At 49.4% G+C, this 22,345-nt stretch overlaps 3 protein-coding genes across 4 annotated transcripts in view; 2 read left to right on the top strand and 1 right to left on the bottom strand.

The window, feature by feature from the left end:
* LOC6599909 overlaps positions 1 to 22,345 on the bottom strand; it is a 39,853-nt gene that overhangs the window by 9,842 nt on the left and 7,666 nt on the right. The gene's annotated exons all lie outside the window — the stretch shown is intronic.
* On the top strand, positions 2,165 to 3,001 carry LOC113566675. Its single transcript, XM_026993361.1, has one exon. It carries the CDS (start codon positions 2,165 to 2,167, stop codon positions 2,999 to 3,001), a length of 837 nt encoding a protein of 278 aa, XP_026849162.1.
* LOC6599907 (protein nullo) lies at positions 11,966 to 12,637 on the top strand. The gene has a single exon (XM_026993362.1). The coding sequence runs from the start codon at positions 11,966 to 11,968 to the stop codon at positions 12,635 to 12,637; it is 672 nt and encodes a 223-aa protein (XP_026849163.1).

Genomic DNA, 22,345 nt, shown 5'->3' with positions numbered 1-22,345 from the left:
GGGGCTTCTCAGGTGGACTGCAACTCCTGCACAGATTTCGTTACACTTTTCCGGCTCTCAGGGTCGTCTGCTTCCCTTTCCGTGTCCGCTTTTGCTTCTGCTGTGGGATGGCAGCTCATTGCGAAATCAATTCCAATCACGTGCAGCCAAATGCGACTGGCAGCGGCTCGGAATGCCGGGGTTACGTGACTCCGACTCCGACTCCGACTGCCGCTCCCACTCCAGAGGAATACGGATGCAGATTTAGATGCAGGACTTAGGATCAACATCGGATAAGCAAGCAAACACACAGCACAGAGAGTGGCAGAGGGAGATCGAGGAGGAAAGTCCGGAACGGAAAGGAAACTCCGCCCGCTCGTTTTCCCAAGCCAAATATGCGGGAATTTTCACGATTGCGTGTGAAAATGCAACAAGAGGCGCGGCCCACACCCACACCCACACCCACACAAGGCAAAAGGCAGGAACACCAAATGTTGCCGCCGAGGTCAGGCTTGAGGTTAGTACAAAACAAAGAAGGGGCTAACCTCTGGCACCTCTGGCACACGAGACCCCCAAGCTGGGACGATTATCAGCTGCTTTGTGGATAGGGGATCCTTGAGAGATCGTTTCAAACAAAAAAAAAAACCCACTTGATCCTGCTAATCATAAACGAAATGTGTTAAGAATTGGAAAATTTGGAAGCAGTCCAACCACAAAAAACCACTAGAATCAATCAGCAATGAGCTGCGTCATGCACACGACGTGTATGTGGCTTTCAACGATAGATCCTGCTAATCATACAATAAATGTGTTAAAAATTAGACAATTTGGAAGCAGTCCAACCTAGAATCAATCATCAATGAGCTGCGTCATGCACGCGACATGTATGTGGTTTCTAAACCGTTCCCTTTTCCAGAATTTTCTTGTGCGTCTCGAGTCGAAGTGTCGGTTGATGCCACAGGATAAATGTGTCTCAACATCTAATTAAATAAGTAAAAGAGGTTTGTGAAGGGAAATCACAAGTGGTTCAGAGAGACCAGCGCAGTTCTAGGAGTATTCTCTTCTGATTCTTCTCTTGAATATCAAACATCATTGCGAAGACCATTCGCCAACTTTCATTGAGCACAAAGCGAGAGCCCATGATTTGGTGATTTGAAACGGCATTCACTTTCATTGGCATTTCAATGTTGATTTCGGTTTCGGTTTCGGTTTTGGCCTTGGACCGGGACCTCGTCCTAGTCCAGAATGAATGCAGCAGCAGGAGCCGCAGCAGGAGCGTACCGAACCTCCATTGATGGAATTCAAGCGAAAGGAGAACGGAGAACGGAGAGCGGAACAATGGATCGGATGCCGATCGGTCGGTGCGGACAGCTGGGCTCTGGCTCGGTCTGGTGTTTGATTCGATCGGGCGATCGGTGCACTTGTGGCCGGCGTCAACGGCGTTCCGGGGTCTGCGCCACGGCGTTTGCACAACAATTGCCGCAGAGCCATAGACAGTGACAGAGGGAAAGCGGCGGCCTCCGCAGAGGAGAGCACAATGGGCCAAGGTCGCGACGCAGCTACAACGAAGCGACAAGCGACAAGGACAACTGCGCGACGATGCGCGGGATGCGTTGGCCCGGCCCGGTCTATAGGAAAGTTTGGAACCGGAGGGCAGCACTCGTTCGCGTATCATTCGCATCGAGTTAAAGGGTTGAGTGAGGGAGAGAGTACAGTGTTTATGGATGGCTGATGGTTGCAATGGCAGGGAGATAGATCCTTAACTCGTTGGCCATATCGAAAGTGCTCGAATCAAGGACCTTGACGGACATTGGTACGGACGGGCGATCAGGTAGGCCCCGTAGAACGAGAGAGGAGATCAAAATGTTGTTTTGACCAAATTGCCGGGCAATAAAACATTTGTCGTGATTCCTCATGAAATCCCCTTCGCCCTGTCGCGGGGATTAGGCCGGGCTAATCAGGTAGGTTATCAGCGGAGATAGAGAGAGGGAGAGACCTCTGGCCAGTGGTGGATTCCAGGAAATTCGCAACACTCGGAGAAAGCTACCTGCTCGGAGATAGGCCCTGTCCCTGCTGCCTATATAAGAGGCAGCTGCCTCCAGGCCAAGCCAAACAGTTGACCACGAACTTCTCCAGCGAGAGAACCACCTAGAGAGAACGCACAGTCGTAGAGAAATCATAAACCATGGGTTGTTGTTCGAGCAGCATGAAAATCAAGGAGCTGAGAGCCAGGCCAGAGCTGGAGGGCAGCATCTACTTGGCGGCAGGCAACGGCGGCAGTGGCAAGCGTCTGTACAGCAGTCGGAACAGCAGCGGCATGGGTAGCAGCTCCTGCAGCAGCAGCAGCAACAGCACCTCCACCACCACCAACACGCGGAGCAGCCATCGGAGCATCTGGAGCCGGAGCAGGGCCATCTGCGATGACTTCTCCGAGCAGCCGCAGCAGCAGGAGATCAGGGAGCTGGAGCTGGAGCTGGAACTGGAGCGATCCTGCGGCTACTACACATGCAGCAGCTCGGCCTCCACACCCACAAAGCAGCAGCAGCACCAGCTGATGCGCACCCAGGACATGGGCAACAGCTCCACGGGCTCCGCAGAGTCAAGCGAATCGAATGAGTCCAGAGACTCCACTGAGTCCGCGCCGATGGTCAGCAATCTCGAGTGGGAGATGTACATGATGCAGCAGGCCCAGCGCATCATGCCAAAGACCTCGTCGCCCATCAGCCAGCGACGCGGTGCGGCTGGCGGCGACTCCTACAACAAGTGGCGCAACTATCTGCAGGGCACACCCGCCCACATGCTGCACAACGTCACCCACATACCGGAGGCCATTGCCGGCCATTTCTGCCCCACCACCTTTCCGGCCTTTAGCGATCTAGAGGACATGGAGAGTGCGGCCAAGCGTTTCAAGGTGGACGTGCAAATAGAGGAGCAGATGGCCATCGACCCGGAAGAGGAGCCCCTCTACACCACCTCACAGCTGCTGGCAGGGCATACGCACACCATCACCACGGACCTGTAGGTTGGGCTATCGCACAGCTCCGCCTGGCACGGAGCCGTCTCCGGTTGGCCCCCAAACGACTGGCAACAGGTGTGCCAGCTGTCAAACAGTTGGGCAAACAGGCAATCCCCCCCCCCCCCCCCCACCACCCATTCCCATTGCCCAGCAATGCTAATTATAAACGGATTGCCTCGATCCATGTATATACACGTATATTTTTTGTCTAGATTAATTTTATCATAAATGAGAGACAATCCAACGACTTGTAAACAATTGGATAATGCAAATATAATTATGAATTCAAACAAACGAAAAGACTTTTACATTTTACTAATTGCTGGAGAGGCAGAAGGAGGGCAGTCCCAGGAGACACTGAAGGGCAAGACCCGTGAAGGGGTTTAGGCAGGAACAAATCAGAGAGTGAGAATTCAAGAGGGACAAGCCCTGACAAAGACCATAGAAACACTGAATATCTAGTTCCTAAGATTGGACCTACTTTACAATAAATACCCTATACTGTAAAAGAGTATAGGGATATATTAGATTTAGAGGAAGCATTTCCGACCACTTAAAGAATATAGCCATTCATTAGCCATTTCCGTATCAGAGACTAGAAGAGCTAGAGCAACCAGAATCATGGAGAACGACCTTATGTAGGACATTGCCGAATCAGGAACAAATCTATTACCAGGGGCTACGCAACGCCCTCCACTTTCTGTCTCTCTCTCTCTCACACGCACTCTTCGTCGTGCAATGTGTGCAGCCTCTGTCGGAGGGGAGCCAGAATTCCCCCTCGCTAACTAATATTCCAGTGCGTGATCCGATATAAATAGTTTGCAGATCTACCTCTAGTCAGTGCCAGAACAAAATTGGATGAAAAACTAAAGATGAACAGGGAATGGTTCGAGGAGATTCCACAAATTTGACTAGTCTTTAAAAGCCTGCATTACAGGATTATACAAGTTAGAACTGCTTACAGAATGGTCTGTTTCTGATGGGGATTTACGTTTGTGAGGGAATAGTTTTGCTGGACATTCGCTCGTTTTTAAGCCAACTAATTAGCTGATTGCCAGCCACAAAATGGCTTAATTGGCATTTCATAATTCCCTCGCAGATAGAGAGGGGGGAGACCGCGACCAAACCCCAGGGATTATGGCGGTAAAAGCGGGTAAGGCGGATAAAATGAAATTGTTTTCTAAATAAATGCTGCCGGAGCCGCAATAATTAATGCAAACGAACCAAAGCCAATCGAAACCGAAATGGACAAATAAATCGAAGCCAGAGATATGGCCCCGGACCAAATAAAACGATTATGGACTACGGCTGCCCGCGGCAACGGCCGTGTACGAGTCCGAGTGTTTGCATACAGGAAACAAACAAAAACCGAGAAAAAAAACACCGAAAAAAACACCGAAAAGTGCCTCGAATGGGGAGTACCCGAAAGACATATTGATTTATTTTTTTTGCGGATGGATCCACACGATCCCTGAGGCACAAGACTTGATCCAGGCTCTGCCAGATTGGGTTCCTTATTTATTCCCTGAATTCTGCACTAATCTCCATTGAAGGGGTGCTTCCCCTCGACAAAATTCAATGGCAACGAAAGAGCCCAAAATATTCCACCATATTCCCAATTTGTTTTTTTTTTCCAGGATATCTGTGCATAGTATTGATTTGTGCAGTCTTTAGTCTTTAGTGACCATTATTCCCTGCCTGCGCCGCCCACTCCACCCTCTGGCGCTCATTATTTACCACCGGAAACCTTCACCTGATACCTTAGCCTTTTCCTTCACGATTTTTGTTCTGACAAGCTGCTTTGGGACTGCCTTTTTCCATTCAATTGATATTCCCAGCAGAGTGGTTGGAAGGGGGGGAGGGGGGGGACTTGCATCAGAGAGCGAACTGCCATAATTGGTGGCAGCGGCCCTCAATCGTTCAATCCACCAATGACGGGGACGGAGACGTGGACGTGGACGTGGGACTTGGACGTGAACCCTGGGGCTATAATTTCGGTCTTGCGGCGGACCCCAAGTGCAGGGCCACTCGGATGGAGTGGGGGGGGGCAACGAGTAGGGTGGTCCTAGAAGTCCTAATTGCCGCCACCAAGAGCTGCATTCCAATCAGGGACCCAGGGCAGGTGTTCCTTTCCGGACTTGATTATTGCAAAAGTTTTTCTCTCATTCGAGGGCAGGGACAGGGACAGGGACAGGGACAACAAATGAAAAGTGAAAAGTGTAGGTCGGGTCACCGCACGAGCACTGTTGAGGTGCAAAATGGAGTGGGGGGGGGGGGGGGCAGGGGCGTGGGGCGTAGGGGTATGCTTGTGAGAAGTTACAGTTGCTGCTGCCTCATGGCGCGAGAGTGCGAGAATTTTGTAATTTAATGTGCTCAATTTTCACTTCAACTTTTCGCGCTGTCCGTGTGTGTGTGTGTGTGTGTGTGTGTGTGTGGGGGGGGGGAGAGAGAGTGGGCTTGGGGTGGGTACACACACACATCAAAATTATATAGAATTATTAAGTTTCTTCATTTTGTGTGCCGCTCCGTCCCGTTGGCCATAAAGAACCCGAAGAGAAGAGCCAGTGGAGAGGCAGGGGAGTGCCAAGGGAGGGCCAGAGAAGAGCCAGAGGAGGGCCAGAGGAGGGCCAGGGGAGGGCCAGGGGAGGGCCAGAGGAGAGCCAGAGAAGAGCCAGAGGAGGGCCAGAGGAGGGCCAGAGGAGGGCCAGAGGAGAGCCAGAGAAGAGCCAGAGAAGAGCCAGAGAAGAGCCAGTGGAGGGCCAGAGGAGGGCCAGAGGAGGGCCAGGGGAGGGCCAGAGGAGGGCCAGAGGAGGGCCAGAGGAGGGCCAGAGGAGGGCTAGAGAAGAGCCAGAGAAGAGCCAGAGAAGAGCCAGTGGAGGGCCAGAGGAGGGCTAGAGAAGAGCCAGTGGAGAGCGGGAAAGCAGCCAGGGGGAGCCACTGGAGAGCCAAAGACGAGCCAGGGAAAAGCCTGGGGAGGCTTTTCTCTTGGGCATTGAGGGCCCTTATGGGGCTGCCCCCTTTTCCTTCATAAATAGTAAAGTGTGCAGCTATTTTATATGGATTTAATGCATGAATGAAACTGCCAAGGGAGACCCTCTCTCAGGGATTCTTTTGGCTGAAAATTGAAATTGTAATTTCGGTTTTTCCAAGGCAGGCATGGGTGCCATCAAAAAATATGGAGAATAATGGCAAATAGGATACAGTACAAAGGCAAGGAGCTTACCCATGAAAGCAAGGACTATTGGGAAGAGAAAGCTGACACGGAAGTCGAGATTCTGAAGAGAAGGGGCCACAAAAATAAAAATAGGAAAAATAATATAATTAAATAATATATAATATAATATTATAACTAATATAATATAATAAATAAAAATTAAATTAAATTAAATTAAATAGAAATATGAAAATTTGTAAAGTAATTCTTACGCTTCTCATGCCTTATACTCATGCTCTCCTCTTTCTACTCTCTTGCTGCTCACTCCCATTCATTCTGTGCCTCTTCTACTTCTTTCTTCCGCCGAGAAGAATTGGTCGAGAAGGAAAGCGCCATAGCTTTGTGGCCAAAGAAGTGGAAAAGAGTGAAGGAAAATAAGGAAAACAGCGATGATTGGGTGTTTCCTGCCCTTAGGAAAAAGGATTTCTTTCATTTCAGGGCAGCTTTTCCGCTCATTAAATCCCTCGTGGAATGGCTTTGGCGCTGGTCTGGTCTTGGCATTTAGCCCCCGACCTCCATGAAATATGCAGGTGCCCCTTTGGAGACCAAACTTTAAAGTGACAAACTATTCGGGCAAAATGCATAATTCCGGCAGGCAGCCAGCCAGCCACCGGCACCTGGCTCAAACAACAGATCCGATGGGCAAGGGCAAGGGCAAGGGACTTTGCTGCCGTTTGACAGCCCGAAGTGTTTGGCTGACTCCAGAGCGACACGACACTTCCTCCCGGCCCCGAGGGGGCAGACCAGGGCAGGACATGGCACAGCACAGCAAACAAAGAGTGAGTCTTGAAAACAAAGGGCGGGAGGGCGAATCTCAAGTGCTGGCTCGAGTGCCTCATCCTTTGTGCTCGTCCTGGAAACTGGAACAACAAGAGCAGGCGCAGGACCGGGCGCAGGAGCAGGAGCAGCACACAAATCCCGCACCGCTTACGGCCGTAAGCCCCTCGAAATGCCGAATCGTGCCGCCTGTACCGTGATCCGCTCTAATTACAATCTGCCACAATTGAGGATTGCTCGACGTTGCGTGTGCTGGACCAAGGACCAAGGACCAAGGACCAGAGCCGTGCCAGAGAGAGGGATAGAGAGAGAGAGGGAGATTTCTCTAATCATTTCTCCATCCTGCTCTGTCTCGGAATCTGGCAAGTCGCGTGCTTTGCGGTGTGAAATCTGGCCGAAGATTAAGGATTGGGCCGGGGATCATGGCCGCAGATTAACGGATTCCATGGAGCGAAAGGGGCACCGAAAGAGGGAGACTCTCTCTCTCTCTCTCTCTCGACTCGGCGGCAGAGCGTGCGGTAGGCGTGGTTAAGCTTGTAAATCCACGAAGCGGCGGGATTAGGCCATCTTGCGGTTTTAATGCTGCAGCTGCTCCACGCACTCCGTTTTAGCCCAGCAGCCCTGTGGCCCTGTGGCCCTGTAGCCCTCTAGCCCTGTACCGTTTCTCTAAGCCACATTTAAGCCATTTAGAGACGCTGATGAATTTATGGGATCGTCCTCCTCTCTGCCCTGCCCTGCCCTGCCCTGCCCTGCCCTGCCCTGCCCAGCCTCCTTTGCTTATTTATTGCGTGTCCTCATGTGTGGAATCCGATGCGGGCAAACAGGAAAAGCTCCCTCCGGCTGCTGGCTCCACACACTTCTGATGGATAGTTCCATTGATTGGAGCTGGCAGGCCCTCCCCTCCATCAACAACGAAATTGAAAACCAAGTTCGGCAAACAAAAAACATTTTCCTTTTTCGCTTGACGCTTAATCAAACGCAATTATGAAAAGCATGCTTTCCCATGCTTTCCCATGGCTCCGATGGTCCGAGGCTCCGTTGCGACTGCGGAAATGCCCAGCAATCCAGACGAAATACAAAATAGTCGTAAACATCTTTAATTACGATACAATTGTCCAGCATGTACAATATATTGGGAAAATCTTAAAAAAAACCCCAAGCTCACGAAAAAAACTCAATTTTTTCGTTCATTTTTCATGTATTTAGTTCCACATTTTATTCTATAACTAAGAAATACCGCAACCGATGAAGTTCTACGGAGATGCGGTTATTGCTAGTTGAAAAAAAGAACAGCACATTTCCCCATAGTCAATGGTCCCTCAATATTAAAATAACCAAAAGCATCAATCCTTTTTGAGCCAAATCAAAGGCATTTTAAAAATCAGTCACATTCAAATATTCGCTGGAATTGGCGCTTGAATCGTAGGCCCCGAAAACCGTTTTGTTGTTCTTCCAATAAAAAATGATGTTATATATGGGAATTAGTTTCCATCTATCTGTGTATTTGGGAAACAGTCGAGATATGATTGAAATTTCCGTATTGCTCCTATATTTCCTTGTCACTTGAGCTGTGTACAGTTGTCCCTCTGCTGGCTAGAATACGTACTGCAGAGTGCTGCCAAGCAGTCAAGGCACACGTGCCGGGACATCAGGATACCCCATGAACTCAGGGTCTGTGTATTTCTATGAACAAAACTGCTCTCTCGAAGAATTCCATAAAAAGTTGATGCTCTCCCGTTTCTGGCAAAACAATTACAGGGTACCAGGACACAGAAAGAGTTTTGGCGAGCGAATGGATGGATGGATGGATGGATGGAAGGGAGTGAAGCAGACGCACAAATTGTAAACCAAGGACTGGCTCCCATCTCCTGCTCCCCCCCCCCCCCCCCCCCCCCCCCCCCCCTCACTCTCTCTCTCTCTCTCTCTCTCTCTCTTTCGTGTGTGTGTCAAAATCACATTAGATGCTGTTAACTTTTGTCAGTGGCTTCAATTTCGGTTTTTTTGGTCAATTTGTTTGCTTGCCCACAAATTGATTGATTGCTATTGATGCGTGATTTGTCCTTAACCCTGCCTTAACACACACACATACACACACGCAAGCTGTTGTCCTTGCCCTTATCCTAAGTCGACCCCCCCCCTCCATACCCCCATACCCCTGGGGGGCCTGCAGATTTGCGGCCATCCGCAAATGGCTTTTCTTTCGTGCCACTAAATTAAACCGAACTAAATCAAAAGGCCACCAGCGAATGTCCGAATGGGTGCGAATGGGTGCGAATGGGTGTGGATACACCCATACATACATACAGACTCGTATCAGTGTTATCAACTTTGGCTTACACTTGACTTTGTATTAACTTTGTAATCCGCTGGGGCAGAGATTGATTATGTGCCCTACTAAGGAGCTCCAGCTAGAAGCAGGACATGCCAGAGGATTGCACAAATGGAGGACACAGAAACGATTATCATTGGGAATGGAGAAAGGGTGGATAGATCTGATTATCCAGATCCAGAGACCGGTATCTCAATTGCCAGAAAACTGAAGACCGGCTCTGGCCTTGAAGTTCTGTCTCAGTGACGGCCCCATAAAACACGAGTGGCATTCGATACACAAGAGAACCAACCATCTGTACAAAACTGTTTGGCTCTTTTATCTTCGTTTGGGAGGACGAACTTTTTCTGGACAGCCCCCACTCGCTGCCATCTCTTGTCTCTAGGGAATTCGTTGACACCTTTACACCCACACAGAGGCACACAGATGCACAGAGGGAGAGAGGAGCAGGAGAGCAGGAGAGGGAATTCGATTTGCATAGGGCAAAAGGGTTGCAGATGCATTTTCAACAGAAGTAAAGGGTTAGAATAACAGTAAAAAACGACGATGTTTTTTTTTTTGTCCATTTTTATTTGTTTTGGTTGCGTTTTATGACACGCCAACATGTTGGCCAGGTCATAAAGGCGCCCTCTCGCCTCTCGCCACTCGCCTTGCGCATTTTTCCATTTATTCCCCAGGTAGGAGTCGCAGGAATGGGAAAATTTAATTGAAAACCCCGACGGGAAAAATGCAAATCGCAATCAATTTTGGTAACAGCAGTCGTGCATACCCATCAAATATTTAAAGAGCAAATGCAAGCCACAGCCCACAGATACAAACGCAGATGCAGATACAAATGTACGTATCTATCTGATGCAATAATTATGCAATCATTCATTTAGTTTTTTTCCATCAAATAAACCGTAGAACAAACTCGATTAAAGGCGAGTGCACAAATAGGAAAAGGAAAAGGAGGAGGAGGTCCCTGCCTTCCCTTCAGGGATGCCGCACTCACATGGTTTTCCCTAAGCATACTTTCGGGCGACCCGGCCAGAGGTGCGCTATGCCCACAGCCTGATAAATGGTTTCTGCCACTCCCCCCCAACTATGCAGGGTTCTCGCCGCCCCCTGCGACCTTCGTAGAACCCTTCCTGCCACTGACAACGATCTCTGCCTCCTCGGCCTCTGCCCCTGCCTCTGCCTCGGCCTCTGCCCCTGCCTCCAGTTTCTGCCCCTTCTGTGTGGGGAAACTCCTACCCTCCATGGGGGGGTATACGGCTCTGGGCTACAGATAGGTTGCCCCTCCGAGGTAGAGCGAAGTCCCATTGCCATACACGGCTGGTATTTGCCATCCAATCAGTGTAGCCGCTCCTTGGACATTCCAACTAGAACGCCCTATAGGGTACATCACAGTTGGCTCTGCACAAAAATCCTCTTTTGGAATTTGCAAATGAATTTTTGGCTTTGTTTTTTCTTTTTTCGCCCTTCCGCACTGCACCGGACACTGCAGACCGCAGGCCGCACATCCTGCTTCCTGCTCCAGGGAGGGGGCGGGGGGCGGCGGCAGAGGGTGTGGCAAAAATAGTAGATGTCGGTGTGGGTTTCGGGGTCATTAAAGTGAGAGAAAAAGAGTGTTGTTTCCATTTAAACGCAATTAGGGAATGCATTCAAAGTTGCTGCCACACCGAGGGTGTGTGGCAATAGCAAATCTAATTAATGGGCACAAAGGGGAGCTGTGTGTCCGTTTAAGGGCAGCTCCTAGTGTACGTTGCATCGGATCGGAGCTGCGTGTCCACTGTGGTAGAGTGTGTGGCCTTAAGGAGGGGCAAGGAAAGCCGCTTACACACACACACACACACTTACAGAGAACATACAGAGAAAGACACAAACACAGAGGCAGAGACAGAGACAGAGACAGAGACAAAGACAGAGAAAGGGAGAGCGAGAGCGAGAGCGAGAGCAATGGGAATAATATTGATGAGGGCATTGCTGACATGAAAAAGCCACGTCCAATGCTGCCTGATTGACACACAAAGCAAGCAATCTGCAGGACTCCCCCTCCCCCTCCCCCTCCCCCAATGGCTGCCACCCACATGCCACTCGCTCTCTCTCTCTCTCTGTGTGGCACTCTGTATGGGGCTCATGGCTCGTCCCTGATCCCTGTCCGTAATGGCTGCCACTGCAATTCATTAACAATTTCCCCACACCACCCCCTCCCTCCCCCAGCAGCAGCAGCAGCTTTCCCCACGACTTAAGTGGCCTGCCGCCCGTCATCCCGTGTCTCTTCTAGCAATTACCAGACGCGTCCATGTGGTGCATGTAGAGAGGGTGCCAGCAGGCGCCAGCAAATGACAGACCATTAGACGGCCAGGCTGCGGGCAGGCTTTAATTTTGGTTGCACGTGCAACCTCAACCTGATGGCCATAAAAAGGGAGTCGCGGCCGAAAAACAAATCCAAATCCCCGCCAAATGTTGCCACTCATAAAACGATGCAAAAACAAGGGGATTATGGTCAGGCGGGGTTTTTATGAAGGTAGCAATAAGACTCCGGATCGGGTCCCTATAGGCAGGTATCCCTCAGGCCTGGATCCAGGTACCAGAGGAGGGATATATAAGCACCACGACCGGGGACAGTCGGCATCAGTTGCCAGAGAGAACCGAAGCAAGCATCATGGGCAGCACACACTCCAAGAAGGACTCCGAGGACACTACCAGTCGGGCATCCGACGGGATCTGCTGCGTGGTGCCACGGCCGCCACGACTCTCCACCATCCTGCGGATGCTGCGGCGCCACCTGGGTCCGGCCCAGAACAAGCCGAAGAAGAAGCAAAAGAGCGTGGCCAAGCGACGGGCCCTGCTGCGACCAATGCCCAGATGCTCCTCCTTTGGCTCCTGCGGCACCCTGCTGACGCCCACCAAGCGTTGCCCCACCACCGGCTCCAGGGCTATATCCACCGCCGATCTGCATTACGCCCAGTGGAAGTGCATGTTCGAGCAGGATCAGCAGCAGCACAACACCAGCGAGACCCTCTCCGGCCAGACCACGCCCCGGGGCTTCCCCTCGCACACGGACCCCAGCCGCTGCCTGGTGCCCGAGGAGCCGCTGTCCTCGCTCCACTGCCCCCTGTACGACTACGTGGGCGACCTCAAGGTGCGCCGCCGCCTCAGCCTGCGCACTCCGCTCCGCCGGCCCGCCTCCACTCGGCACCGGACCCAGGCCCAGGCCCAAGACCAGGCCCGCGCCCGCCTGGAGGCCCAGCTGGAGAGGGAGCTGCGCGACCTGGAGGAGTACTACGGCGGATTCCACTTTTCGCAGCGTGGCGAGCGGTTTGTGCGCATCTGAGGAGCGGCCAGCGGAGACACAGAGAAAGAAAGCCAACATTGTGATAGCTTGTAAGCCTAGTTAGTAGTTTTCCACTAAGAGAGTTGAATAAAATTCGTAAGCCAAAGGAAATTGAAAGAGGTGTTATTCTAATTATTAAGAGGCGGATTAGGGGCGGATAAGGGGTGGATAAGGGGTGTATAAGGGGCGGGTAAGGGGTGGATAACACTTTTGAACAATTCACAAACGAATGCTGTTCGATTTCAATGAAAAGGAGTATGGATTCGAGTCAAGAACACGCCTCTTACGATATATTCTAAACCCGCATAGAGGTCTGGCCATAATCTCTAGCCTTCGATTTCAAAAATAAACAAATAACACCAAATTTATATTGATTTAATTGGAAATATATTTCCCAGTCACAAAGCAACAAGAAAACAACAGCGGCCGATGCCTGGATACCAGCGAGACCCCCACCGATACCGATACCGATACCGAGTTTCGATATTCGATAGGTATCAATTACACGGGCAATACAAGGGGTAATGTGGAATACAATGAAACATCTACAATAAAAATATGAATTCATTCAATAATAATATAAATGACTCTAAATATTTGAAGAAAATCGTATTTTGAAGGAAAAATGTCTTGTGGATAATTGTTAATATTAAATTGTAATTAAAATCGAAAGCGATTGCGGCAATTCGCAATACCCATTCGGTATTGTACTTACAGCAAATAATTAAGAAAATTTTAAACATGTTCTGCCACTATTTTTAGCACGATTAAAATTCACAGAATTCAGAATTCAGAATCGAGAGCATCACAATTATTGAACGAAATGGCGAGGCGAGGCGATGCGATGCGATGCGAGGCATAATGAATGCCTCGAAGTAGACACTCAGAATGTGGGGCAGGGTCAGAACGGAATGCGGCCGGGGCTGTGGCTGTGGCTGTGGCTGGGGCTGTGGCTGGGGCTGTGGCTGTGGCTGGGGGTGATGGGTGTTAGACAGATGAGAGGCGAGCCAATTAATCAGTTGCCGCCGGCCAACACCAAGAACCGGGCCAAGAAACAACAAGCAATAATGATATGCAACAACAGACAAAAGGCAGACATCAAGAGAGAAATGAAAATGAAAACTGAATATTTTCTAGCAATTGCTGTTCCTCTGTGGGGGGGGGGGGGCCTTGCCCGATTTTAGGCTGGCTTTGGCAGAAAGTTTTCTGATGACTTTTCAATCAATTTGAGCAACGGCTGATGATGGGTGCCACATTTAGCTGCCCCCAATCGGATGCACTTCATTCATCAAAACAATTCACATGCCGTCTGCGGCCTGCGGCCTGTGGCAAACGGCAGATGCCTGACAATCATGCAAAATTTCACTGTGAAATATTTGCCGCCGGACGCCAGGTTGAACGAACCCCCAAAACGCGCGGCAAACAAAGAGAAAAGCACTTGAACGCAATGAAAATAATAATAATAAGTACTGAATGGGGGGGGCCTGGTACTATGGCTATGGATCAAAACATACCTCTCAAAATACGGAATACCAGCCTGCTATGTCGGGGATTATTGATGGGGAAATTCGTTTTCGTTCAAGCTACCCTTTAAGGAGCTGCCACAAAATAGTTATATATCCGGAATCGAAAAGAAATATTCTTTAACCATTTTTGATATTTATTTTGTGAACAATTTTGTTCGAAACTTTCAAAATGTTAGAAAAACTACGCGAACTCCTTAACGCTAAGCTGGAACCGGAGCCAACCATGTGGCAGAAGATTTGCAAATATTTCCGCCGGGCTGAGCCGAATTATCCAGAATACAGACATGAATTCTACGTGAAGAGGGTTGGCATCGTCACGGCGATGGTGCTCAGCTTTGTGCAATTTTTGATGGACAATGCATCCCATATCGTGGTGCTGTACTTCCTTATCAAATTCATAATACGCTTGGCAAAGGCATTTTTTACGCGACCGCCAATACCGCGTATACCGGGACAGCAGCCGGAGAGACAGCAGCCGGAGGGACAGCAGCCGGAGGGACAGTACCCGGAGGGACAGCATCCGGAGAGACAGCAGCCGGAGGGACAGCAGGCAGGGGAGCAGCAGTCCGAGGGACAGCAGTCCGAGGGACAGCAGCCGGAGAGACAGCAGCCGGAGGGACTGCAGCCGGAGGGACAGCAGCCGGAGGGACAGCAGCCGGAGAGACAACAGCCGGAGGGACAGCAGGCAGGGGAGCAGCAGTCCGAGGGACAGCAGTCCGAGGGACAGCAGCCGGAGAGACAGCAGCCGGAGGGACTGCAGCCGGAGGGACAGCAGCCGGAGGGACAGCAGCCGGAGAGACAACAGCCGGAGGGACAGCAGGCAGGGGAGCAGCAGTCCGAGGGACAGCAGTCCGAGGGACAGCAGCCGGAGAGACAGCAGCCGGAGAGACAGCAGCCGGAGAGACAGCAGCCGGAGGGACTGCAGCCGGAGGGACAGCAGCCGGAGGGACAGCAGCCGGAGAGACAACAGCCGGAGGGACAGCAGGCAGGGGAGCAGCAGTCCGAGGGACAGCAGTCCGAGGGACAGCAGCCGGAGAGACAGCAGCCGGAGGGACAGCAGCCGGAGAGACAGCAGCCGGAGGGACAGCAGCCGGAGGAACAGTCCGGGGGACAGCAGCCGGAGAGACAGCAGGCAGGGGAGCAACAGTCCGAGGGACAGCAGCCGGAGGGACAGCAGCCGGAGCGACAGCAGCCGGATGGACAGCAGGCAGGGGAGCAGCAGCCGGAGTAGCAGCAGCGCCCGGAAACTGTGGACTTATAGAACCAAGATGCTGCTTTTGGTTTGAACACGAAAAACCTTGAATATTTGTTGGTCAATAAACTGATCTTTGCTCGTGTAATGGTTGCTCTTGTTTAACTGGCTGATGGAGGTTTCCTCTGGCACACAGACCCCGCAAATGTCAGGCAGACCATCGATGCGGCCCGGCCACAAATATCCATCATTGATCCGACGGCGACACTGTGACCATTAACCCCAGAGGCCAGGGACAGCAAATGTCGAATCGATACAAGAAACCAGAGCCAAAAGCCAAAAGCCAAAAGCCAAAGTCAGTCGACGTCACGTCAGAGCGCAGCAAAATCAACAAATGGAAACTAATAGGCAATTACGAGTCCGGGTACGGGTACGGGTACACGGGCACGGGCACAGGCACAGGCAAATGTCGGAACGGAGAAGGCACTAAACGGTGGCTGGTGGAGGAGAAAGTCGATCAAATCTATTCTCTGTGCGGCTCTCTCCGCTGTCAGAGGGTATAACGATCTGAAACAGATGCTTGCAACGCAGAGAATAGAGTAAATATTATTGGTCAGAGCTGAGAGTCCATTAGTCCATTAATTGTGCAGATATTCGGCAAAACAATCTACGGAAACGATGGGGGTTTCCATTCAAGTAGATTGTTCAACACATCATTGCCATTCCGTGAATGTATAAATCACAAAATAGACATATACGAATATTTTGATACTCGGAATATTCTTTGTACGTAGTACGTAGAGCTTATTCGCAAATATTGAATATTCCGCTCATCCGAAAGTGCTGATTGGACAAACAATGTCCCCATTGACATGCCATCAGATTTAAACAAGTTTTGGGCCTCGGGAGAGGTGAAACTACTCTGCCAATCCTTAGACCATGCTCCACTTAATCAGAGTATTATTCTGTCCAACCACATGGAAATTGTCGCCCAAAATCGGGGCATATTTCTATTTCTTCTGATGGGAAATTTGATTTTACGCCATTTATTGAAATTTATTTATACTTTATCTAGTCTTTGGGAAAAATCAACAGCCGTGACGGAGACGGGGAACGGGTACGATGACGATGACGAGCAATCTCCGCGTCATCCGCGCTCTCATCCTGTTTGATTTCCTGGAAGGGTGGGGAAAGGGAGTGCGAAGAGGTAGGTTCGAGCCCCATGCATACATTACTCCCCCGTCCTTTTGCCTTTCCTATTTGCCGCTTTCTTTTGCCACTTTTTCTCCATATCTTGCCTCTGCTCCTCCTCCTTCTGCTGCCGCGTTTCGCATCCCTTTCACGCTGACGCTGTCGCCGAGGCCGCCGCTGATTGTGTGCAAATGATAGCAATATGGCAACAATCTTTATATCTTTCCACACCACCCATTCTCTCACTCCCTCTGCCTCTGCCTCTGCCTCTCCTGCCCCTGGTCCTGGCCCCTTCTCCGGACAGGCATTGTCGCTGCGCTCGTTTGTTATTGTTATCATTATCATGCCTGCCTGATGACGATGACGATAATGATGATTGCCATGTGACTGCCAGGGTATGTGCGATCCGGTTTGGGTTCGACAATGAAATAAGTCTCTGGTGTTGCCTCCATGTCTTCGCCTCTCGCGGTCAATAGTGATCAAAGACTGTCCCTATACTGATGGAATGCAAGGGGTATGAGTGGTGGCTTACAATGAATTTCTGATGGGCTAATGAGAGCTACAGGACATGTGTGCCGGGTATAGGGACCAGAATATGATTATAAATCTGTTTATAACTGGGTTATGTTCATATGCGATACTTGGCTACCCCTAGTGTAGAATTTCTGGCACTTCTGGCACTGTATAACACTATATAGCCGACAGAGTATACTCCCATGGCTAGGACAGTGGGCACACAGGCTTCTCATATATTTGGAAATCAGAATTGACCAAAACGAGACACGAAACAGATCGTGATCATCCGTTTTGCCCCTTCACAGTGGGGGCCCCTAGTTCTTCCCATAGCTTGAGCTTTTTACTGGCTACAGTTTGGGTCTGTTCCCTTGGGTCCCTCTGTCGCCATTTAGAAAAATAACAGTTCATTTCCATGTATGTGCGTGTGCATGCGTATGCGTGTGCGCCTGCCTTGTTGGCAGGGGGGGGGGGGGGGGGGAGGTGACAAGTTCATCCTGATATAAATTATTACATGCTCGAAGACGAAACAAATTTCATTTGAGGATGTTCCCCTCCGATGATGACGATGTGGCGTCATCAGGGTCCTTCCCTGCGTCCTGCGTCCTGCGTCCTGCGTCCTGTATCCAGCGTCCTGTGTCCTTTCTTTATGTGTATGCTCGGAGCGTTTAATTAAATTTTAATGACACTGCACACTACTAAATCATGGTCGCACAAATCCTCAGAAGGATTCGAGCGAATTTCGGGATAATAAAACGAAATCGAGAAACGGCGACGGCACCAAAGAGGAACACAAAGTACCCAGACGGCAGAGAGCGGAGAGCGGATCAACATGGACTTAGAGTGAAGCCCTGAGCCCTGCTGTCCTTGGGCCCGAAGCCCACTTAAGGCTCACGGGGCGTATACGCAATTAACTGACTTTAATTTATGTCGCAGCCTCTCCGCCAGCCACTTCTCCAAAAATGACAAAGGGATAAAAAAGCATTCCCAAACAAAAAATACATATATATATAAATTGGACAGCAGCAGGACAGCGACAGGCGGACAGAGGCGGGTGGGGTAAGAGCTTTTGATGGGGCTTTGGTCTAAGCCAGAACGCGTAAGTGGCAATTAAAAAGCGAGAACAAGGACACCGCCAGAAAAGAAGGCCGAAACGAGGCACAAAAACCCCAAGTAAATCAAGAAAATGGAGTTTTGGTGTGGGCTTCACGCCATTATGGATACAGTCTTCAGGCATCTTTTAATTGCATCTCGGGATCTAACAGATACACATCTCGATGCATCTTTCCCTGGCGGATCGTTGGTCTCTTTTTGGCCCTGTGCTCTCATCTAACTTTCAGCTCAGTTTTCTTTCAGTTTGCCGAGAAAATTTACCTTAAGTCTTGTGCATTTGTTTATCTTCCATATTTACTTTCACTTTGCACTTGGTCGGGGCTCCAGCTTGTTGCCTTCCTTGTTTGCCTTACCAAAAAACAAACACAAAACAAGCCGGCTTTACCTTTCAGCTTCCCAAAAAGTTGGGACCTGCTCCGGCCACACGCCCCACGGCCCACGCCCCACGCCCACTACTAGTGCCACCTACTATTTCCAAGCAAATGCACAACAATAAATGTTGGCATTCTCATTCTTTTCATAATTCACCATCATTCATCTCAATACACATGCCGTGCCGCCTCCCTGCGCCTCTCTGGCCCTCCCTGGACCTCCCAGGACCTCCCTGCACCTCCCTGGACCTCCCTGCACCTCCCTGGCCCACTCCGCGCCTCGCTCCAACTAAAACAAAGAAGTTGGGCAAAAGAATGAAAATGGAAATGGCAAAGAAAAGAAAAGAAAAGCATAAGAAAAGCGAACGAAATTTCTATAGTATACTTAGCAGGGCGCTTCAGCAATGAAAGTGCCATTGAAATAAAAGCAAAAGGAGAGGAGAGGAGCAGCTGGAGCAACTCAAGGAGAGACGGGGGGGATGTGTCCCATGGATTGTCCATTTTGAAGGCATGAATGTATATGACGCCATAATTGCACGCATCAAATGAAGGATGAAGGACGCAGCGGAAACAAAAGGATGGCAGGAGCAGCCAAAGAGGGGGAGGACGGAAAGTGGAACAAGTAGCGAAGTCCCATGGAGAAAGATCAAAAGAGGCTCCGAGAATAATCAGAGTATCTTCTGCTAAAGCAGGACCGAGTACATGGTGGAAGCATCCTAAAACATTAGAAACATTAGAGGCTGGACTATGTAAGATCGAGCACATAAGCAGCTAAAGGAGCAGCAGACTCTCCAGATGGAAACCTGGACGAACAACCCATTGGATGGGCGAACGAATTGAAAGAGACTCGATAAAAAGGGAGCAGAAGAGCGATAATCATTACCAGGGATGCGTGCAAATCGTCCAACCCCTTCAGCCTAATCAACCCTCCCATAGACCCCCCGCCGAGGGTCCAGAACCCTCTCCTGTCTTCTGTGTACGATTATTTCGCGTTTTATTTTGTTTTTTTTTTTTTTGCGGATTCTTCCGCCTTCTTACCCCATTTTATTAGCTGCCCTTTGTTTTTTTTTCCCATCGTCTGTCCTGATTGTTTGCCCAAAAGGATATTAAGTCAATTGCAGAGCACGGCCCAAGGGCAGGACCCGGACCAGGTACAGGAGCAGCAGCACACAGCACCATGCCCAATTCCAAACCCAATCGCAGTCCCATTCCCATACCAAATTCCACGACTCCCTGCCCACAATGTGAATATTTAATTTTATGATTTTGGGACGAGCTCAAAGCCACAGCCACAGCCAAAGAGGTGGAATTTAAAGGGGAAACCTTGATGGAAGCAAAAAAAAAAACGAAGGTAGTTTGAAGAGAGATAGTGGAGTGACGGAAGGCGGAGCGTGTGGCATACTACGATTCTCGAATGCTCTTCAGGGCTCTCCTCGCCGGCCAAGTGCCAATTACCATGATTGCCCCAGTGACAGATCAGGCACGATTGATGCCTTTATGGCACACACAAACACACACACACGCCCCTCGAGCCACTCACCGCGTATCCTTTGAGCATACATATGTCTTGGGTTTCGACCACAAAAACTTTGTCAAGAGCTTGCTTTGTTGGGTCACCCATGGAGCAGGGACTTCCCTGCTCTACTGCCTTTCCCTCACAGCGATATGCGAATGCTCTGGCCTTGGAGCTTTAGGGATATCCTTTCTTCGCATCGCGTGACTGACTATTGGATCATTCATGGAATCATTGTTCCTATTCCCTATCGTGTTGGCTCTCCTTCCAAAAGAGGGAACACTAAACAGATTCCGACTGACTCTTGTTTTTGCGTTCTCGCTGCTGTTCATAACGAGTGCTTTTATAGCGAATGCATTCATAGAAAGAGCTTTCATACCGAGTGCTTTAACAACGAGTGATTATTGCTGGAGTCTCGCGTCACGCCGGCTCTCGCTGAAGTGCCAAAATGGCGTGTACTTTCTCATGTTACCGCTGTAGTCCTTGAGGCTGCATAATTCCTCTTTTAGCGAAGATACCCTGTTCGACCGTCGCATTGCCCTTGAATGGAGCTTGGATCCAGATTCAGATTCAGAGTCAGAGTCAGAATCAATGGGAATCCAACAATGGGCGCCAAGGAAGGTAGGCCAAGGAAATCCGAGCGCGGCCGAATGCAGTGGAAACTTTTGATAAACTTTGACCAGAGACAATCCATAGTGAGGATTTGTCGGCGGTTTGACGGGGTCGGGTTCGGGGCTATAATGATGGGGCTGGTGGTGCGTTAGTTTGGTTTCTGCTTTGGTTTCGACCTTTGTTCGAGACCCCTTTATCCCTTATCCGTTGCCTGCGGTTGCCCTGGTTTCTTTTGTCTGGCATTGTCTCGTTTGTTTTGGTTCTGTGCCGCTCTGTGCCGTTCTGTTCTGTTCTGTTCTGTCTGTCTATCTGTCGTTTTCCTTTCCCACAGATTATTAGAGCCGTCAAATTGATTTCAAAGCATGTAAATAAACCATCCAGAGGCCCATGCTCGCCCACCAACAACCTCATGCCTCATGCCTCACACTGCCTCACACTGCCTCATGGTCATAATTGTGGGTTAAGCTTTTGACTTTTGCCTTCTAATTTGTCCATCTTCTCTACCGTTTAGTCTGTTGCTTTGATATTTAGATTAGAGGTTAGGTTTATTTGATGCTTCGAGGCTTCTAGAGAGAGAGAGAGTGGGAGATAGGGGGGGGGGGGGGTGGTCTCTGGGACGGCCAGCATATTTCGCATGTTTACCTTTCGACCCGATATGCATAACTCAAACAAACAAACGACTGTTCCACCCACGACCCGCCCCCTGCTTTCACCTTTGCATTTGTCTAAATGGTAATTGATGGGACCAGACGGGGGGGGACGGGGGGGGACGGGGGGGGGCAACAGTTCATGTCCAGCCCACTGATTGATGATGATGGCCAAATATTTGTTTACATTCAAGCACAACAGATCATCGGGGGGCTGCTGCAGACGATAGCGGCCCTGGTGGGGGATGGCTTGTTCCCGAAAACTTTTTATACCAACCAAATGAATATTCATATTTATGTAGATATATATCTTTTTCATAATATCTCGGGGCAAATCGAGGTAAAAGTTTCGCTTCAGTGAAAACTATCCCAGTCGGGATTACATCTGGATATCTCTGGATATCTCTGCTTCAACACGAAGGAAACATATCGGACTCTAGGCACTAATAAGAGTAATTTTAGATTTAACTAATATACCCCAATACTCATTTTGAGTATCGGGTGTAAAAACTGTTCTATAACATTCCTTTCCTGAATGCTTAATTCGATGATTTTATGTACAGTCACTACCTTAAGTATGGGCACAGCAATAGCTTGTCAATCAACTGCTGTTTCCCGAGATTTTCCATTGCGATTTTTAAAGGAAAACCAATGTTATAGGATAAATTAAGCAACTTTTCTATAACTTTACCATTTTTTTTAAATTCTTTTAGCCAAAAAAGGATTTTAAAATTACAATCTCAAAGTTCCTTTATTAAGACATAGATTATTTATCATATATATTTAACTGCATATTATAGAAATATATTTTATCATTCCCATAAAGTTGTTTGTCCAGGGAGAAAATTCCCTTTTCAAATGTAATTCTAAAGACATTATAGATCTTTATACAGCGTTATATTACTCTTTTATTGTGGCAGCTTGAAAGATTCCATCTATTGTAGATAGATATAGATTCATCTTTCAAGTGAGTCATACAAGTCTTTGGTAAAGTTTCCCTCTCCCGAAATCAATTCCAGTGAAGTTTTCT

Source organism: Drosophila persimilis, unplaced genomic scaffold, assembly GCF_003286085.1.
Source record: "Drosophila persimilis strain 14011-0111.01,24,50 unplaced genomic scaffold, DperRS2 tig00000829-arrow-arrow-pilon, whole genome shotgun sequence".
In the NCBI taxonomy this organism is placed as follows: domain Eukaryota; kingdom Metazoa; phylum Arthropoda; class Insecta; order Diptera; family Drosophilidae; genus Drosophila; species Drosophila persimilis.
The sequence above is the reverse complement of the archived record's forward strand: the minus strand, read 5'-3'. Positions and strand labels throughout refer to the sequence as shown.